An 18,732-nucleotide genomic window follows, 5' to 3' on the forward strand; every position below is an offset into this window, starting at 1 on the left:
AGACAGTTTGTCTTCACCCGGCGGTTAATGCTGAATAACTTCCCCCTCATGTATTTTAAGGCCCTGTTGAACTTGCAAAGCAAGGCAGCTTTAAAAATACTGACTTGTCATCACGTTGACACACGTTCTCAAACAAACTTGAAAAACTCATTTCCTGGATGTTACGCAACAGAAAATTTCCAAAAAAATGAAACGCTGTAAAATAAAGTGAATCAGATGAGTAAAGCCATTACTTAATATACAGAGATTTTGTCGAGTTTGAATTAAACGTTTTCACCTTAAAATGTATGAGTTAAAAACTACATTTCTATGTTTTCTGTTTTACAAACAAGTGAAACTGAGAAACTACACCCTGCCAGTCTACCAACAGGAAGTATCTGAGGGTGTGTGTTTACTATGGTGACACAAACCAAAACATCACTGTTTGCAGACTTGAGTTGGTCAGCAGTCTCACTAATATATTTAGATGTCATCATTGTGAAATAAGGAGTTTTTACTAAATGCTCAGCTGCTCCTCTTTGGTCGATTTCCCTCAGAGAAATTAAATTGGACAAAACAATTGAGCTCTTATCCCCCAGATGTTAAACCACTCACCAAATGTTACAACAGGGAAGTCATGCTTCCTCTATGTCATGCCAAATCCTAAAACACAGCACACTGAGCTCTGATGGAGCCTTTTTGAGGAAGCAGCTACTTGTAGTTCTTATAAAAACGTCAAATTGAAAGAAGTGGAACATCTCAGCATTTTTCAGATTAAACGCATCAATAAACCCACACTCTGGGACACACCCTACTTGTACAGATGTACAGTATGTGTTTTAAGTAGAGACGGGTGCTGTATTTTCTTACTCTGACTTTGCAATTTTGTCCAATTTTTTTGCTTCGCACATTTAAAAGAAAAATAATTTGCATTTTATTTACAAAACTGAGACACAGTTTTTAAATGACAAACGGACTGCAGCATCTAATAAAAGAGGTTTGAGTGAACCCTTTAAAATTCAGCAATTTCTACTTGTGTCCCATCATCAACAGCTGCATAAAAAGTAGGGTATAATTCTGATGAGATAACGTCATTCAGAAAATAAAAGGAGATTGGAAAAAGCTAAACTGAGAGCACGAAGATCAGAATGAGCGGCCAACCATGAGTTGATATGTACAGAGACTTTCAAATGAAACGGAACCTCGTCTTGTTATCATATTTTTGTACTTCCGTGGGTGTGAAACTGAACTTCAAATAGGGGTTAAAAATGCATTCTGTGATATGATTTTTTTTTTTTCCCCCACTCGGCTCCGAGGCCATGCATGAAGAGATTTTCCACCAAATTTAGTTAGAACAGTTTTTCTTCATTCACATGACAAAGTGCTTTGTTTCTGTTGTTTAGTTGGAACCGTCGAAAAAATGTCACATCACACTTCTGTAGTCCAATCAGATGACACAATAAGCAGATGATGTGAATTTTGGGGTGTTAATAAATAAAGTCCTGCATCATCTTGTTTTTACCACAGGAGCTGTATGCATTATTAATGTGAGAAGACATGTACTAATGCACAACCACGTTTATGAGACACTTACATGCATGTGCTACCTGCAAGTACTCAACATTATCTGAAAAAAACTGCAAATGCCTACAAACCTGCAACAGGAATGTATCTACTGTTATCTTATGTTATCTTTCCTGTTAGATCTCTGACCCCTTCCTCTTTCCTTGCTTCTGCAGCTTCACTGAGTCGATCACAGCAATCGTGATTGTTTTAATGTAATCTTACAAACCACCATCTCACTTCAACCCCATTTCCATCCATTTCATGGTGCACCAAGTATTGAAAGAAAGAAGATGGAGGTCGATGACTCCAGCTCTCATTAACCGCAGCTCTCCACAAAGATCACTTGTGCATTTGCACTTCCTTTTCAACAATGAATGCTAAATGACACTTTAAAATGTGTCTTTTGTTTCGGTCAGGTAGTTTCCATGATCGAAAAAAACTGAGGTCAACACGAGTGGTTTTGTTTTTTTTTTTGTTTTTTTTGAGGAGTGTGAATGCAAGCAACAGGATACATGTACTTCTGCATACACACACAGAATCAACATTATGTGTATTAGAACGTACACTGTGTGTTTTACTAGTGAGGAAGAAATGAAAAACTAAATTTGAAACAAATTCAAAGACATTTTTTTTTTATTCTGACTGATATGTTACAGATTTTATCGTTATTGCTGGTAATTAAGAAACGTAATCTCAAATCAATTGCGTCCATGTTTCTGTTCCCTGCTTCCAGAAGCTGAAGGTGCTGTTTGCAGTGGACACTGGCAAGGTGAGCGAGCCTCTGGAGGTCGACGCCCTCAGCTGCGACACAGTGGAGCAGGTCAAGGAGAAAATCCTGTCCACCTTCAAGGCCAAATTTGGTTTCTCCTACAGCACTCCCCTCAGGGATATTTGGATTGGTAAATAACACATCAGTGGTTTAGTCTCTTCAGTCGCATCTCTTTCAATACTGAGTTTAAAATAAAATTATTATATATACTGTATGTATATATCCTTATACAAAATAATGACAGCATGTCTGAACCGATGTAGCCGGCTGTAGCTTCTGTACAATGGAGCTCCACTGATGAACATGATCACTGTGGTTTATAAGTAAGTCCCACATGTAATGCTGTGGTGGTGCATCAGATATGCATCATCCACGACCATACTGTAAAAAGTCCCCAACAAACGAAAGGTTTCTCATCCTTTGAGCCACTTTTTTTTTTTTTTTTTAAGTACAGCTGTTAGGAAATAATTGAGCCCATTGTAACACATTGAGCTGCATATTTGTGACACGTTTGAAAGATTTCGGTGTCGTAGAATTTTTGGGCTTGCGTGCTACAGAGTAGAGAAGCTGGAAACTGTCAATCAAAAGAACAATATAAAATAACACCAGCTTTATTCATGCAACAGGTTATCAAAGGTGCCATGTTGTGTAAATTAAAATCTCCATTTCCTTTTTGACTAATAAGCAGGTCTAGGTGCTATATGGATACTCGGAAAGTGACAAAACGCTCAGCACAAAGAAATGCACGCAGCCCGTCTTCAGCAGCCAAGACGTTTAGGCTGCTTTAAGTTTGTGATGTCACCAACTCATGCTAATGTCATATGTCCACCCTCAGCGGCGCCCGCTGTCCAACCTTTCATAGAAAATACAGTGGTCATTCTCTCACCTGGAATTGGCCTGGTTGTGCATCACTCAGAAAAGAGTCAGCCAGTCAGAACAGAAAGTTATTAATATCAATGTGCTTTAAAGACACAAACACAAAACACGTAGAGCTGCAAAGAGAAGTGATGTAAAACTGTGAGGAGCTGATTTTAGTACTTAAATCATATGAATATCTTCGTCTAAAAATAAAGCACTTGAAAAATGTCAACTATGGGACCATTAATGTGTATTAAACCTTTTTCTGATGATACTTAATATGTCTTGTGACTATGCAGTAAAATAAACTAATAGGCTGAAAATTTAAATCATTAACTTGTTCTCTGTTTCCCACCAGAGTACGAGAAGGATGGATCATTTCTTCCTCTTGCGGAAGTGGATGCCAGCTCGGAGGTTATTGGGGAGGTGACGATGCTCAACACACTGAAGCACTACAAGGTGAGAAATTGAAGTATTCAAAAAAGCTGTAAGGAAAAGCGAGGCTTTGTAGTTGTTTTTGTGCTGTGTTGTTGTGTGGGTAGAAAATGGTGCTGAGGTGTAACTGAACAGAAACACGCCAACTACAGTGATTGCAGTCAATATGAGGGTGGGGATGCAGAGCTGCGTCAGTTAGCCAACAAGTCTCCTCTCACTTTCAATATTTTTGTTAGTGTTTCTGTCTACAGGAAACGAACCTGCCCGACCTGCATTCGGTTGTGGTTGGCCTATATGATTTGCATGACAGAAATATTATTCAAAATGAGTATAAACCAAATACTTTCTGAAGTATTTTGAACATCGACAGAGTTCAGCTTACAGAAAAAGGCCACGTAGTTTCACATGCTGAGACCTGTTCAACAGCAAGAAGGAGCTGTTTTGAATGTAAGAACAGCAAAAATGGAGAACCGTAAAAAAAATAATAATAAAACATTCAGGTTTTTTGTTATTTGAAATATTTTTGAAAATGCTGCAAAATTGCTGTAGACAACAACATAATTTGTATCTTGTAGATTCAGCATCTCAGTGAGAGAAATGGAAATCTCGTCTTTGTCTCACTGTCACTGTCAGCAGAGGAAGTTAAAACGCAAGTGAGGGAAGAGTGTTTTGTAATGGCTTCATAGCTGCATCACAGTTGTGTAATGTGACCGTCATTTATCAGTACCATCACTGTGCGGGAAAGAAACACTCCTACATGGGAGGTCTGTGTTGGCCAATTTAAATAACTTTAGTTTCCTGCTTGATTGACCATGTGTAACAGAGCCTGTATATGAAAGTGAACACAGTCTCCGGGTCTAATAGACAAAGCCAATAAGCTTCGAGCCTCTCAAACTGCAATACCACTGAGGGCCACCAGGGGCTGGCTACAAAAGGCCTCTGGCTCCAATAGAGTCTAAAAAAAAAAAATGCATCAACTTCTCATTATGGTGTCATGAGTTAAATGAACTCCTTCTGATCATGTTTCTGGCTGCATTCACACTTCATTGCTGCAACAGTTAGTTCTCTTGACTAAACTAGAATTGAGCAAATGTCATGGTTGTCTCTTCGCACCAGTCAGACCCAAATACCCCATTTCATAGGTGGCTGTGGTTTCCTTTTTACAAACACTGATCATAAAAACAATACTACCTGAAACTGAAAACCTGACTGATGTACATGTTGTGTCATCTGTGCAGAGCCTTTTTTTAGAAATGTAAGTTTGTTTTTTTTGTTTTGTTTCCACAGAAGTTTGAGTTTAACTTGTTTGTTCTGCTGCAGGTTGATGATGGAGCAACGATCAAAGTGCTTTCCAGGAAGAATCATCCTCCTCTGAGACCGCAGGAAAGTCTGAAGGGTAAGAGCTGAGGAGGAAAACACTGTTTAATGAGCACAGAGAATGAAGAAAATTCTCACCTTTTAACAAGCGTTAGATGAAACTAATTATTGGGACAGAGAAGATCCCCCCTGAAATATAGCCGTATATAGCTATAGCTGCTGGCTAAGATAACTGCTAAAATGTTGAACAGGGAAGTTTATTCTTGACCTGGAGATGAAATTGTGTGATAAGCTCAACTCCAGGTGTAGAACATCTGTTCAGAGATGGGGTCATGACCGCCACTTCCCTGTACATACACGTGTGGTCTGGTTCAGTAAGGCTGAATTTAGTTATTCAGGGAAAAAGAATGAAGCCAGGCTTGATCTAGTATAGTAGGGAAAGCCTGGTTGAATCTGTTTCACAGTTGCCAAGGTTACCTGGTTGAGGAGATGTGGACGGGTCCAGAAATGTGTTCTTAATCTGGATAGATTCTCATTCACGGCTGTCATCTTGATCTGAACTGAATAGCTCATTATTCTCTACCTCAAGGAGTTATTTGCTAGAAATCTCAATTGTACACCTTAAAGTATATCAACAGAAAAATGGCATTTTTGTTAAATTTTTGACCCCTTTCTTTGACATGTTTATGATATTTTGGACCAGGCACCACCACCAGTGTGGAGGATTGCATGTTCTTGCTTGAATGTAATGTTTTACATTATGGACAACATGCATAAGTTAGTCATCATTATGGACAACAAACCTTTCTTTTAGGTTATTAGCTTTGCAGGAACATGCAAATTCCACATAGAAAGTCAAAGGCGGGACTTGAACTCTGGACCTTTAGACTGGGAGACGACAACGCTGACAACTGCACTATTGTGTTGCCTGACATAACTTCAACGGAAGTCAAACTTATAACATGTCATCAAATATATGAAAAAATATATCACGCTTTTGTCTGACTTTTTTTTTTTTTTTATCATATTTCGGATGACATGCTATAAAATTACTTTTTTGTCACTTTTTGGACGACATGCTATAGTATGACTTTTTTAATGATAATTTGGATGACGCAATATAGTGAGTTTTTTATGATATTCTGGATGACATACAATAGTATGACTTTTTTGGGCATTTTGTATCACATGCTTTAGCAAATATGACATTGTTTGTTATTTTGGACTGTATGCTATACTGTGAAACGTTTTGGTAATTTTTGACCGGGTCCATCTATCAATATATATATTAGTGTATATATTGTTCAATATTTTGATCCTCCTTGCAGCATGGCCTCTATTGGTGCTTTTTTAGCTTACACCTGGCTGCAGTTATTGGATCTGCTCATCATATATAGAAAATTACAGAAGAACAGCCCTTGATCACTGGTGATTTCTTCTTTTTCCCTCTCTAGATAATGAGGATTTTTCTGGAAAATACTTCCATTTGGTAAGAGATGGATAACCATATAAATTCGTATCACTCCACCACACAGGATGTTAAAGAAAGTTGACTCTTCCTATGGCTGCCGTCCTAATGTAGATTGATCCTGATGTAGACGAGGACCAAAGAAAGAACCCAGAGAAGAAGAAGCTAAAACTGAAGGAAATTCACCTCACTAAGCTGCTCTCCACCAAGGTAAGAGGAACCAGTTCCAATGTCTCATTCTGCACGAAATGAATCGACACCCATACCAGCGGAACTGATACCGAGTCTGTCTCAAACATGGCTCTTTCGATTACCAGCTCCTGGGTGAAAGAAATACACATAAGCATGCCCATTTATTTCTTCACCTTCATTGCAATTTGGAAGCCTTTTTTTTTTTTTTTTTTCCAACTCAGAAAAACATCACCTCCTTTCTCTCTCTAAGGTGGCGGTGCATTCATTTGTGGAGAACCTTTTCAGGTCCATCTGGGAGGTGACGAACAGCAAATCTCCGCAGGCTATAAAGTACTTCTTTGACTTCTTGGACACTCAGGCAGACAACATGAAGATCACAGACCCAGATGTCCTGCACATCTGGAAGACCAACAGGTATGGCACAGTCATCAAAAGCTATGTGGACAGTGTGAAAAGGTTTAATACCAAAGTCAATACAAATGCAACCCAGTGGCATATTGAACAAGTCTGCAGCATCTTAATAGCTGTTTTTCTTCCTCCGTCCTTCGTCCTCTGTCCTCCTGTCACCAGTCTGCCGCTGCGCTTCTGGGTCAACATCCTGAAAAACCCTCAGTTTGTTTTTGACATGCAGAAGTCTCCACATGTGGACAGCTGCCTGTCAGTCATCGCTCAGGCCTTCATGGATTCCTTTTCTCTGAGTGAGACCCAGCTGGGGAAGGTAAGTCAAGGCACTTGTCGTCGACTCCAACAGGAAGAAGGCGCAGGAAGTGAAGTGTTCCTCTCTTCAAAGAGACAGTAGGCGGAGGTTTTTTTGCACCATGAATGTGTTTCTGTGTTCCAGTATGCACCAACCAACAAGCTCCTCTACGCCAAAGACATCCCCAAGTTTAAACAGGAAGTGAAGGCTTACTACAAACAGTTCCGAGACCAGCCACCAATCATAGACTCTGAATTCAAGGACTTCCTGCGGGCAGAGTCAAAGGTAAATCCATTCTAGCACAAACCTGAACAAGATAACCGGCACGGTGAACCCCGGCAGTGACTCTGTGTGTTTTCATTTCAGAAACATGAGAACGAGTTCAATGAAGCTGCAGCCCTCAGAGAACTCTACAGGTTCATACAGCAATACTTCACGGAGGTCAGTTCTTCATTTATCAAGACGACCTCCCGTATTTACATTAGAAAGTGTTCCGGAGGTTTCCGCTCTGTGAACACATCTGCTCCTCATGTACCCGCCTCCTATCGGCTGGCTCCGAGAAGGTGCAGCAGTGACTGCACTTGTGAAACTGAGTTGCGCGTGTGTGTGTGTGTGTGTGTGTGTGTGTGTGTGTGTGTGTGTGTGTGTGTGTGTGTGTAGGAAATGAGTCTCATACTTCGAAGGTTCCTCTGCTTTGTTAATCAAGCTGCCGTTTCCTGTTCAGAGTGCAGTTTTTATGTTTTATACAGAGCTGATCAACAGATTCATAAACAGACAAATCCTATTTATTTATTTATTTAACCTGAAACTACGCAGCAGCAGCAGCGAAATGTCGTGACACTTTGAATCGAAAGGTGTTTCTGTAACGCATCTCACCCACGGACTGAATTCTGAGTAGATTCCAGAAAAATTCAAACGTCTCTTTCCTCCAGATCAAAGAGAAGCTGGATCAGAACGGCACCCCCGCTGAGCTGACGGAGCAACTGCAGCACGTTAAGGACTTGTTTGACGGACTGAAAAGCTGCTCGTGGAGCTGAGCTGTCCGTCACCTCTCTCGTCACGGACCCGAGAGGAAACCGCTTCTCCAGCTGTGAACAAAGAGGACCGAGGTAGACGTTCGTCCTGCGTGGAGCATCGTCCGCTGAACATGGAGACCAGGAAGACTTCCACTTTCAGAGGAGCTGCTGACCTTGTCGCTGATTTCACTGGATTTCACAGGACGTCCAGATGTCTTCGCTGGGTTTTCTGTCCAAACAAAAGTCTGTTGGAACTCCTTCAGACATTCAGAGACTAAATGTGCTGTCAGTAACAGGACACTTTGACGGACAGTCGTGACTGATGGACTTCCAGCTCTACGGTGGAGTTTCACTGTCAAAACTAACTTCGGTGACGACTGAATTTCTCCACCGTGAGATTAATAAAGTCAAGCTTATCTTATCTTATCTTAGATTCGTTGCCAGTTATTAAAGTTACGATCACAACTCAAGATCCCAAACACATAATCCAACACACAGACGTCTCAGAAACAAATGTTAATTTGGGAATTATTATTGTTTCAATACAGCTCAGGTGAAACGATCAACGTGCAATTTGCAGTCTGTAGTCTCGTTTTAAAAATATACATCATTTTTCTCCAGAACGGCTTCAGAACAAATGTAAACAAGTGTCAGTACAAATGAAACCCTGAGGACGTAATGGTCAGTTAAAAAAAATAAGTGCAGCGGCATCGAAAACGTCCAAAGACGTGAAGACGAATCCTTCTCACGTCTGTTTGGATGGAAATATGCCAATAAATAATGTCTCTATAAAAACAATGTCTGTGCGCTGGATTGGAAAACAAAAGACCAGCTCGTTTTAAGTCCGCTGGGATGTAGAATGGGGGAATGTGGGGGGTCAAAGGTCGGGCTGAGTTGCGGGGGCCCGATCCCGCTGCACCAGAGATCCCAGCTCCTCCAGCTGCTGCTGCTGGGTGCTCTCCAGGTTCTCCAGACGCCGACGCAGCAGAGAGAACTCGGCCTGATGCTGCTCCTCCTGCAGCAGAGGGAGGACAGGAAGAGGAGCAGTGACATGTGAAAACCCCTCACACACACACACACACGCACACGCACATACACACACACACACACACACACACACACACACACACACACACACACACGCACGCACGCACACACACACACCCACGCACGCGGTTTCCTGTGTTAATTCACACCCTGCTAAACAAACATCAGCTTCGGTTTTACTGAAGCTGTTCAGATTCTCCTGATGGTTCGTGTGTCTCTGGTCTTGTGTACTTGTGTACTTGTACTTGTGTACTTGTACTTGTGTACTTGTGCACCAACACTCACTATTCTGAGTGCATACGTGCGTTCACACTGTCGAGTACAGAAACATGCAGCGAGCTGTAAGTACCAAGACGATGAACTGAGAACGGTCCAAATTAAAAAAAAGTCTGAAACGTTGAACACATCTCACCCGAACCCGTCCCTATTTGGACTCCGTAGAAGAAGGGGGCGGGGCCGCAGATATTTTAGTGGGTCATGTGTTCACATGTTGAGGATATTTCCTGGAAGTGAAGAACGGCTTTGAAACGACACGACTCTGTGTACTACACAAGTAAGAGTCCTGACATGGAGGAGAACGATTTATCAGGTGGAACACGGCTCGGATCTTAATTCATCTGAACAGAACATTCAAACATTCACTCTACTGAGGACTCAGTTCATTTAATACTTCAACAAATGACATTTTACAAACCAGAGGAGAGGAGAGGGGGGAGAGAGGAGAGAGAGAGAGAGGAGGAGAGAGAGAGAGAGAGGAGAGAGAGGAGAGGAGAGAGAGAGGAGAGAGAGGAGAGAGAGGAGAGAGAGGAGAGAGAGGAGAGAGAGAGAGAGAGGAGAGGAGGAGAGAGAGGAGGAGAGAGAGGAGAGGAGGAGAGAGAGGAGGAGAGAGAGGAGAGGTGGGAGCTGGTTGCATTCAGCTGCAGGTTTTATGAGTCTGGAGTCCTAAAACAACTGTGTGTGTGTGTGTGTGTGTGTGTGTGTGTGTGTGTGTGTGTGTGTGTGTGTGTGTGTGTGTGTGTGTGTGTGTGTGTGCGCTTTTATGACCAAACATTCCTCCTGTGTGACTGTTCTTCTTACTTGGTTGGTGGGTAGCGGTCCCTCCGACCCGAGGAGGAGGAAGGGGGCGGGTGAGGAGGCGAGGAAGGCGGAGCCGGCACTGAAGGTTCCCTGACCGCCGAGCAGGAGGCGGCGAAACTCGTTGTGTCGTCGCTGCAGCTCCTTCATTCGCCTGTTGAGTTGAACCTGCTCCTCCGAGAACGACGGACGTCTGGTCGGGAGGACACGAGGACTTTAAAATAAATATCACCTCAAACAGCGTCAGCAGCTCTGACCAGCGACGCAGCGCTTCTTCACACGTTCACCTCGGTGACCGTCATGACCTTTACTTTTTGGCTGCGGCAGCTTCCAGTTCGCGCTCCTCCAGTTTGGCCTCCAGCAGCTGGATCTTCTCCTGCAGTCTCTTCTCCTTGTTCTCCGTCAGCGTTTTTCTAAACAACACACACACACACACACACACACACACACACACACACACACACACACACACACACACACACACACACACACACACAATCTTCAGTTTCCACCACAACAAAATCCAGTCTCTTCAACCTATGGATGATAAAACTGTCTGTAAAGAGGAGAACATGAACCCCGTGGTGTGGAGTATGATGTCGCTCTCGTCCGACCTGTTGAGATAAAGAGACGTCGGCGTCGTCGTACCTTCTTCTGCGCGGCCGCCGCTCTCTGCAGCTTCTCTTTGACCTGACAGTATTTCTGCTGCAGCTCGGCCTCTCTCTCCTGCAGATTGTGTTTCTCCTCCAACCGGTCGATCTGACGCTCCTCCGCCAGCCTGAAGGAGGACCGGCGTGAAACGAAAAGGAGTCCTTTCAGACGTGGCGACCAGAAAGCGGTGCGTACGTACGTACGTACGGCGCGGCGGAGCCGAGCGGACGTACCTCTCTGCGTCGTGCTGGCTCCTCTCGGCCTGAGCCCTCGCGGTCCTCAGCTCCTCTCGGCTTCGGTCCAGTGTTTCTCTCAGCCGCTGGTTCGTCTCCATCAGGTCGCTTTCAGAGTGCGACAGCGCCGCCAGCTGGACACCGAGTTCCTGGTTCTGCTGTTATTCAAACACACAATAATCCTGTTTATTTAAGGCAGATAAATCACCCCCCCCCTCCTCCCCAAATAAGACTTCAGGGTTGTGATGACTTACCCGCTGCAGGTCGGCGATCTCTGCCGTCTGCCTCTGAAGCTCCTCAAGCTGTGAACTCTGCTGCTGCACTTTAGTTCTGAAAGACATTTAATATTATCGCTGCGTTGAAATGGAGCCGGAGATCTCGTGGTTACAACACGGGAAGTCGTGTTCGCCGCGCGCTCGGCGTTATCTTACACAACTGGATATGATCCACCTGCTGCACTGTGCCTCCATCAAACAGCAACGAAACCCCCCAACAACACACAGCAAGAGTCACTCTGACACGAGTCACTGGATCTCACTCGCTCACCACAGAACGAGACGAGACAAAACCCAGAGGCTGAAAACGAAACAGAGGCAACCGCAGAGTGGTGGGTCTGTGTGTGTGTGTGTGTGTGTGTGTGTGTGTGTGTGTGTGTGTGTGTGTGTGTGTGTGTGTGTGTGTGTGTGTGCGTGCGTGCGTGTGTGCCCACTGCACCATCTCACTTCCACACTAATACAGATATTTTACGTAACCAACAGCTTCCACAACAGATTTCAAATCAGTAAAACAGATTTTCAGAGATTCTGGTTTGTGTGTTTGTGTGAACATTAGAAACTGAGCGTTTTGGGAAACGATGACGGAACAATTCTCGCGTTGGTCGTGTGTCACTTTGTGTCACAAAGCACGTGCCTGAACCAACAACAGTGGTTCGATGTAAAAACGTTTTCTTTACATTAATCTGAACTCGCAAGGACGAGAAACAGATGTCAAAGAATTATAAATGAATGAAACAGTTACTGTCGTTTTGGTTTTGAAGTCACTTACAACAAAGGAAAATAAGTGCTTTAGAAAAAGTTGCGTGTTAGTGTGTTGGAGTCGAGTGAGTGTCTTCTACATGCAGTTGGTTTGGATGAAGCTCAGTCTGCTGACCTGAAGCTCTGCAGCTCTCTGCGCGCTGACTCCTCCCCTTGCTGGGCGTTACGGAGACGCTCCTCCCACTCCTCCTTCTGAGCGTGATCTGAAGCGTCCTGCAGCGCTCTCTGCTGTTCCAGCGCTGCGATGCAGTTCTCCAACTCCAACCTAACGGCATAAAGCACAAGAAGATGATGTCAAATGAAACGTTCAGCGGATGTCTGATCTCAGAGAGTGAATTCAAGCAGGAAGCTGATTCTCACTTTTCCTCGTGCAAGCTTGCGGTTTTGCGGAACTCCTCCTCCCGAGCCGACTGAACCCTCCTCACCATCTCCCTCTCTTTTTCCACCACAACTTCCTTGTGTCGTTCCACCACTGCCTTTAGCACCTCCACGTCCGCCTGCAGACCTGACACACACACGCACACACACACACACACACACACACACACACACACACACACACACACACACACACACACACACACACACACACACACACACACACACACACACACGTTACTGTGAGAATATCAATCATTTGTTTTTGTTAAATAAAATGAACCAACTCGTCCCGATCTTAGCAAGTAAAGTTCAAAACAACAGACTCTGTCGCTGCAGACTTTCCAGGTGTGCGACGTTCTACGGAGTCACGTTAAACGGAGACAAAGTCGTGATCGCATACTTTTATTCTTATTCTGAAGAAGAACGAGACCGATGTGAGAGAGGAGGAGGGACGACGTCAAGGACTGACTACAGAGACAAGCAGAAGGTTGGTCTGTTTCCAACTGCACAGAAAGACAAGCATCGTGTGTGTGCGTGTGTGTGTGTGTGTGTGTGTGTGTGTGTGTGTGTGTGTGTGTGTGTGTGTGTGTGTGTGTGTGTTAGATACCATCAATCTGCCCCTGCAGCGTGTCTCTCTCTCTCTCCACCTCCCCTTTAGAGCGAGCACACTCCAGTTTGACGCTGGCCAAATCCAACTTCTGTGAATGCTTCAAGCTTTCAACCTGAGAGACAAAAACAAGCTTTAAACAAGCTTCAAGCCGCGCCAGATATTATATTCATGAAATGCTGATAAAAAAACAAAACAAATTGAACAAAGTCTTTTTAGATTTTGAACGGGAGCTTTTCATGACCACAAAACCCAGATTTGACCTCATTTCATGACAACAACACTGAGAACTAGAGCGTGACCTCAATATGAGCCGATCTGAACCTCAGATAAGTCAGCATCACTGGATATGATGGTTGATGTGAAACCTGTTTTTACAGAAGGTCATGGGAGAGAGATGCTTGGGGTGATTCAGAATTTATTAATTTATTTGTAGTTATTCCGGTTTAATTAAGGTTTAATTAAGGTTTCCTGATGACGGTGTAAAACAATAAACTATAAAACATCCTGCGTCCGTTACAGATCTGAGTCACAAGAGTCAAAAGGGTTCGATAAACATATTTGAGGGATTATTGCACACACAAAAAAAAAAGTGTTTATATATCTTGTATGTACAGAATACATGTAAAGAATAACAGCTGATATGTCCCATAAATCCAGCGTTAGTCGGGCCCAAAGAAAAACGTACAAATGTGGATGACAACAAAACTTGAGCAGAGAACTGACGTTTAAACGTGTTTGTTCGGCGTGTTTACGACAAAACTCAACGTGCGATCTGCAGCACACCAGAAACATCCTCCTACGAACACACGAGAACATGTTACCTTCACGCACGCTGTCCGATCAACTGAACATACATCACAACCCGTACCAAGTGTTAGTTCCTTTTAACATCACAGAAACGTTAGGGGGAGGAAAGGGTGTGTGTGTGTGTGTGTGTGTGTGTGTGTGTGTGTGTGTGTGTGTGTGTGTGTGTGTGTGTGTGTGTGTGTGTGTGTGTGTGTCTGTGTTCCAGTTCTATTTCTCCCCTCCAGCCTCTCTCCTGCCTGAACACACACACACACACACACACACACACACACACACACACAGTCAAGAGTTTGGGGTCAAAGGTCACAGAGCAGCGTACCTGTGAGGTGAGGGCGTTGACCTCTCTCTCAGCTTTGTGCAGCCTCCCGGTCAGCTGGCCGTTCTGCTCGTGGCTCAGGCGGAGCTCGCTCTCCGTCCGCTCCAGCTGCAGACGCAACGACTGCCGCTCCGCCTGCCGCACAGCAACCAATCAGGTCCATCCGTCACCACAGTGAAACGAGCCCCGTCACACTCGCAGCAAAGTTGTAACGCAAGATGATTAAATGATCATCCTGCAGGTAAGTTTACTGAAGCGGATAATAAAAAAAAAAACCTTGTCAACTCTAGCGTCATGTAACCACGGCAACCGGACTGCCGGTGTCTCACCTCCAGAGACTTCAGCGCAGCCTGAGACTCTGTCAGCTGTCTGATCTGGATGCGCTGGACGCTCTCGGCCTGCTGACCCGAGTTTTCTCTCTGAGCTCGGAGCTCGGCCACCTCGGCCTCCAGGCCCTTCAGCCGCAGGTGGAGCTGGGCCTTCTCCCTCAGCAGAGCCTCCACCCGCTTCCCATCGGTCAGCGCGTCCGAACCCTGATACTGAGCCACCGCGTCCTCCCTGTCCTTCTCCAGACGAGAGATCTGACCGCGGGATGTGAAAGTGGTATTTTAGAATAAATTTTAAAAAATCATCTGATCACCCTTTAAAAAGTCAAACGTGAAACCCGCCTCGGCCTCGTAGCGGAGACTCCTCTCCTCCAGGACACGAGCATGTTCGTCTCTCTGGTGGTCGCACTGGGACTTCAGGAAGGTGAACTCGTAGCGCAGCTTGTTGTACTCAGACCTGTACTTCTCCGTCTCCTACAAGAGAACCGCGTGTTCGCTCATTAACCACAAATCAGTGAGGGGACAGAGGGCCGAGGGGACGAGGGGACGAGGGGACGAGGAGCAATCAACAATGGAAATCAGCTGCTCCTCCAGTAGACACTTTCAAATCATCTCAAAAGGCAATCAAAGCTAATCAGCTGACTGCTGCTGTTGACTTAATGAGCACAGCCGGTGACGCCCGTTCAGTGCAAGTGTCACAGAACAACACCAGCAAATTAACCAGGAACATTATTGACAACAAACGTCTGTGGTCAGTGTTTTAAGTTCTAACAGTGAACATGAAAAAACATCCGGTTCTGACATTTGTTTTTTTTCCAAGTTTGGGTTCTTCAGCTGAGCTGTGATATTGAACAGTGAACCTGAATCCCAGAGGACGTCAGTGACGCCTCCACAGGGAGGAAATACCCCCAAAATATATCAGTGTATTTACATCTGGTCTATTAGGCAGGTCTGACACATGTTCAGATGCATTATCGCGTTAAACAAAACTGAGATGTGGAGCAAACTGTACATTTTGTTTACTGTTCAAACCATATTTGTGTTTAAAAAAAAAAAAAAATTTTTTTAAAAAAAAGCCCGACCGACCTCCTCCAGCTTGTTGAACCTCTCTCTGACCGGAGCCTCCATCTCCTGCTGCACCTGAGCTCTGAGCAACTCCAACCGCTGAGGGGTCATCACCTGCCCGACACACGCAAACACACACAGGGCGCGTCACTTCAAAAGGCTTTCGGCGCTCGAGTTTCGGTCTCCCGGCGAGCGCGGCGGCGTACCTGCAGCCGAAGCTCCTCCAGCTCCCGGGTTTTATCGAGCAGCTCTCCTCGCAGCTCGGCCAGCAGCAGCTGCAGTTTCTCCTGCTGAGCCTGTCGGCCGCTCAGCTGGCGCCTCAGCTCGGCCTGCGCCCGCGTGAACTCGTCCTGCAGGCTGCAAACAAAAAAAGGGACACGGACGACTCGACGCGTTCAGCCGACAACCGGGATGTCACGGCAAACCGGAGCCCGGCGCACGCGTCGAAAAACACATCACGCGGTCGGTGTCGCGGCCTCCTCGCTCCCCGTCCTCCGTTTCCTCGTAAAAGTACGCCTTCGATTTCGGTTCCTCTCGGTGAAGAAATCGACGACATTAAACGAGACGAGTCTGTACCGACCTGCCGTGTTCTGCCTTCAGCGTCCGGTAGTTGGTCCGGTGGTTTTCACACTTCATCCTCTCGTCGATCAGCATCTTCTGCAGCTCCATCTCCGCTCCACCCAGACCGGCCGACGGCCCCGGCTCCGGGTTCGGGAGGAGGAGGGCCGACTGCCCGAGGGCGGAGGAGGTCATCTCTCCTCTGCAGGAAAGAAAAGAGTCAGAAGAAGAAAAAAAAAGAAAAAGAAAATCTGGGTGAACCAAGAGGACGACTCGATGTGTGTTTTATAACAGAGACCAAACCTGCCTTCTCTCTCCGAAGGGCTGGTGGAGGCTTTGTTGTCAGCTAGTAACCATGGAGACTCAGAGAGGACGTCCCTCAGCTAGTAACCATGGAGGCTCAGAGAGGGCGTCCCTCAGCTAGTAACCATGGAGGCTCAGAGAGGGCGTCCCTCAGCTAGTAACCATGGAGACTCAGAGAGGACGTCCCTCAGCTAGTAACCATGGAGACTCAGAGAGGGCGTCCCTCAGCTGGTAACCATGGAGACTCAGAGAGGACGTCCCTCAGCTAGTAACCATAGAGACTCAGAGAGGACGTCCCTCAGCTAGTAACCATGGAGGCTCAGAGAGGGCGTCCCTCAGCTAGTAACCATAGAGACTCAGAGAGGACGTCCCTCAGCTAGTAACCATGGAGGCTTAGAGAGGGTGTCCCTCAGCTAGTAACCATGGAGACTCAGAGAGGACGTCCCTCAGCTAGTAACCATAGAGACTCAGAGAGGACGTCCCTCAGCTAGTAACCATGGAGACTCAGAGAGGACGTCCCTCAGCTAGTAACCATGGAGACTCAGAGAGGACGTCCCTCAGCTAGTAACCATGGAGACTCAGAGAGGATGTCCCTCAGCTAGTAACCATGGAGACTCAGAGAGGACGTCCCTCAGCTAGTAACCATGGAGACTCAGAGAGGACGTCCCTCAGCTAGTAACCATGGAGACTCAGAGAGGACGTCCCTCAGCTAGTAACCATAGAGACTCAGAGAGGGCGTCCCTCAGCTAGTAACCATGGAGACTCAGAGAGGACGTCCCTCAGCTAGTAACCATGGAGACTCAGAGAGGACGTCCCTCAGCTCCTTGTTAAAATCACCTCTCAGCAGTGAACGTCTCTGATTGGTCGGCTCCTCTTCCGGCTGTGATGGAGACTATTAGATGATATTAGATGATATTAGATGATATTAAGAGACTCAATCAGAATAAACTTCAACACCGACATGAACTTTAAACAGATTTAGACCTCGTGAACGCAGAAGTTCATGAAGCGGTGTTTGATGTTGAATTGAAGACTCCAGCTGGGTGTTGATGCTCCACGTGCTCTTCAGTCTGAACACAATTGGACCGAAACTCATTTTAAATGTCGCGCCCTCCAACATGCTAACTAGCCACTGACGGTGCGTCCTTTATCGGACAGTCCCAGCATCAGCTGCTCCGTTTTCTTTTCTTTATTTTTATTTATTTATTTTTTGTTTTACGTCCCACCGTGTGAACAAACAGCCACGACCCAGACAGGTCTTTGAATTGTTTTACTGACGCAAACGACCACAATTTACACAACTTTTTTTTTTTTGTCCATTTCAACGCTGCTAGCAGGGTTAGCTTTAGCGCAGCTGAATTTCTCTCTTTAACGCGGAGGACTTGACGTTCAAACCCGCAGCACGTTCAGGGTTTGAACGACATACGAGCCCGCAGACTCGTCCTCCGCCGTCCCGACATACTCCAGCGGCGGGCCGAGGAGAAACCACTCACCTCCTGAACTTGGACTCCTTTCTTTCCTGGTACTTTCCGAACCGATGCTAGCTAGCTCATCTGCGAACTACAAAATGTGGCATCATGGGTAACATTTCCCACAATGCACTTCTGGCGGACACGACTTGAAACTTTTATCAAGAGGTTATTTTAGTAAACAACAAATACATCAACTTCAATTCAGTTTTATATATTTTTTTATCTACTAATCCTGCAATTAATGATCATTTTAATTCTAGATTTATCTGTCGATTATTATTTTGTGTAATCGTGTATCTGTTGGGTCTTTAAAAGTGTTTCTTTTGTCATTTCTTGTTTGGATTTGACCAACAGTTTACAACCAAAACACATTATTTGAGCATTTCTTGTCATTAAAACGTGACTTAAAATTATTAATCGGTGGTAAAAAAAAAAATAATAAAAAAATAGCTGACATATAATTGAATTGATGAACTAATGATTGCAGCTCGAATATTTGCCACTGTTATCATTACTGTGCTTTGAATTAACAAACAGGAAACCTCTTCATTTAACAGC

At 45.1% G+C, this 18,732-nt stretch overlaps 2 protein-coding genes across 3 annotated transcripts in view; one reads left to right on the forward strand and one right to left on the reverse strand.

Moving 5' to 3' along the window:
- Positions 1-8,996, forward strand: part of plxnc1 (plexin C1) — a 26,648-nt gene extending 17,652 nt beyond the window's left edge. Inside the window, exons 22-31 of the mRNA XM_069700097.1 lie at positions 2,279-2,444; positions 3,531-3,631; positions 4,928-5,003; positions 6,379-6,413; positions 6,507-6,602; positions 6,835-6,998; positions 7,155-7,302; positions 7,426-7,566; positions 7,648-7,722; positions 8,214-8,996. Of these exons, the coding sequence (XP_069556198.1) occupies positions 2,279-2,444; positions 3,531-3,631; positions 4,928-5,003; positions 6,379-6,413; positions 6,507-6,602; positions 6,835-6,998; positions 7,155-7,302; positions 7,426-7,566; positions 7,648-7,722; positions 8,214-8,318 (1,107 nt within the window). The 3' untranslated portion in view covers positions 8,319-8,996. The remainder of the gene's footprint in view (positions 1-2,278; positions 2,445-3,530; positions 3,632-4,927; positions 5,004-6,378; positions 6,414-6,506; positions 6,603-6,834; positions 6,999-7,154; positions 7,303-7,425; positions 7,567-7,647; positions 7,723-8,213) is intronic.
- cep83 (centrosomal protein 83) lies at positions 8,799-18,256 on the reverse strand. Of its 2 annotated transcripts, none has more exons than XM_069700102.1 (16): positions 18,196-18,256; positions 16,422-16,601; positions 16,048-16,198; positions 15,863-15,955; positions 15,119-15,250; positions 14,780-15,031; positions 14,454-14,585; positions 13,325-13,439; positions 12,697-12,841; positions 12,452-12,601; positions 11,557-11,632; positions 11,303-11,457; positions 11,067-11,196; positions 10,730-10,833; positions 10,422-10,611; positions 8,799-9,312 (listed from the first exon to the last, which is right to left on the reverse strand). In XM_069700102.1, the coding sequence occupies exons 2-16, from the start codon at positions 16,592-16,594 to the stop codon at positions 9,175-9,177; spliced, it is 2,136 nt and encodes a 711-aa protein (XP_069556203.1). In that variant the 5' UTR covers positions 16,595-16,601; positions 18,196-18,256; the 3' UTR covers positions 8,799-9,174. The 2 variants fall into 2 exon arrangements, with proteins under 2 accessions (XP_069556203.1, XP_069556202.1); XM_069700101.1 differs by having other exon boundaries at positions 11,303-11,460.
- Positions 18,257-18,732: the final 476 nt, after the last annotated feature.

This window comes from Brachyistius frenatus, unplaced genomic scaffold, assembly GCF_029030835.1.
Source record: "Brachyistius frenatus isolate BFR_SWC_R1_liver_20210118 unplaced genomic scaffold, ASM2903083v1 Contig_32, whole genome shotgun sequence".
NCBI lineage: Eukaryota > Metazoa > Chordata > Actinopteri > Embiotocidae > Brachyistius > Brachyistius frenatus.

What these genes read in the sequence shown, in the direction of transcription:
- cep83 (XM_069700101.1), bottom strand. Translation starts at nt 16,594, where the DNA reads ATGACCTCCTCCGCCCTCGGGCAGTCGGCCCTCCTCCTCCCGAACCCG. An exon ending in AGCCAGCACGACGCAGAGAG is followed by an intron (nt 11,197 to 11,302) that starts GTACGTCCGCTC and finishes GTCCTCCTTCAG; the next exon opens with GCTGGCGGAGGAGCGTCAGA. An exon ending in CGGCGGCCGCGCAGAAGAAG is followed by an intron (nt 10,834 to 11,066) that starts GTACGACGACGC and finishes TGTGTGTTGTTT; the next exon opens with AGAAAAACGCTGACGGAGAA.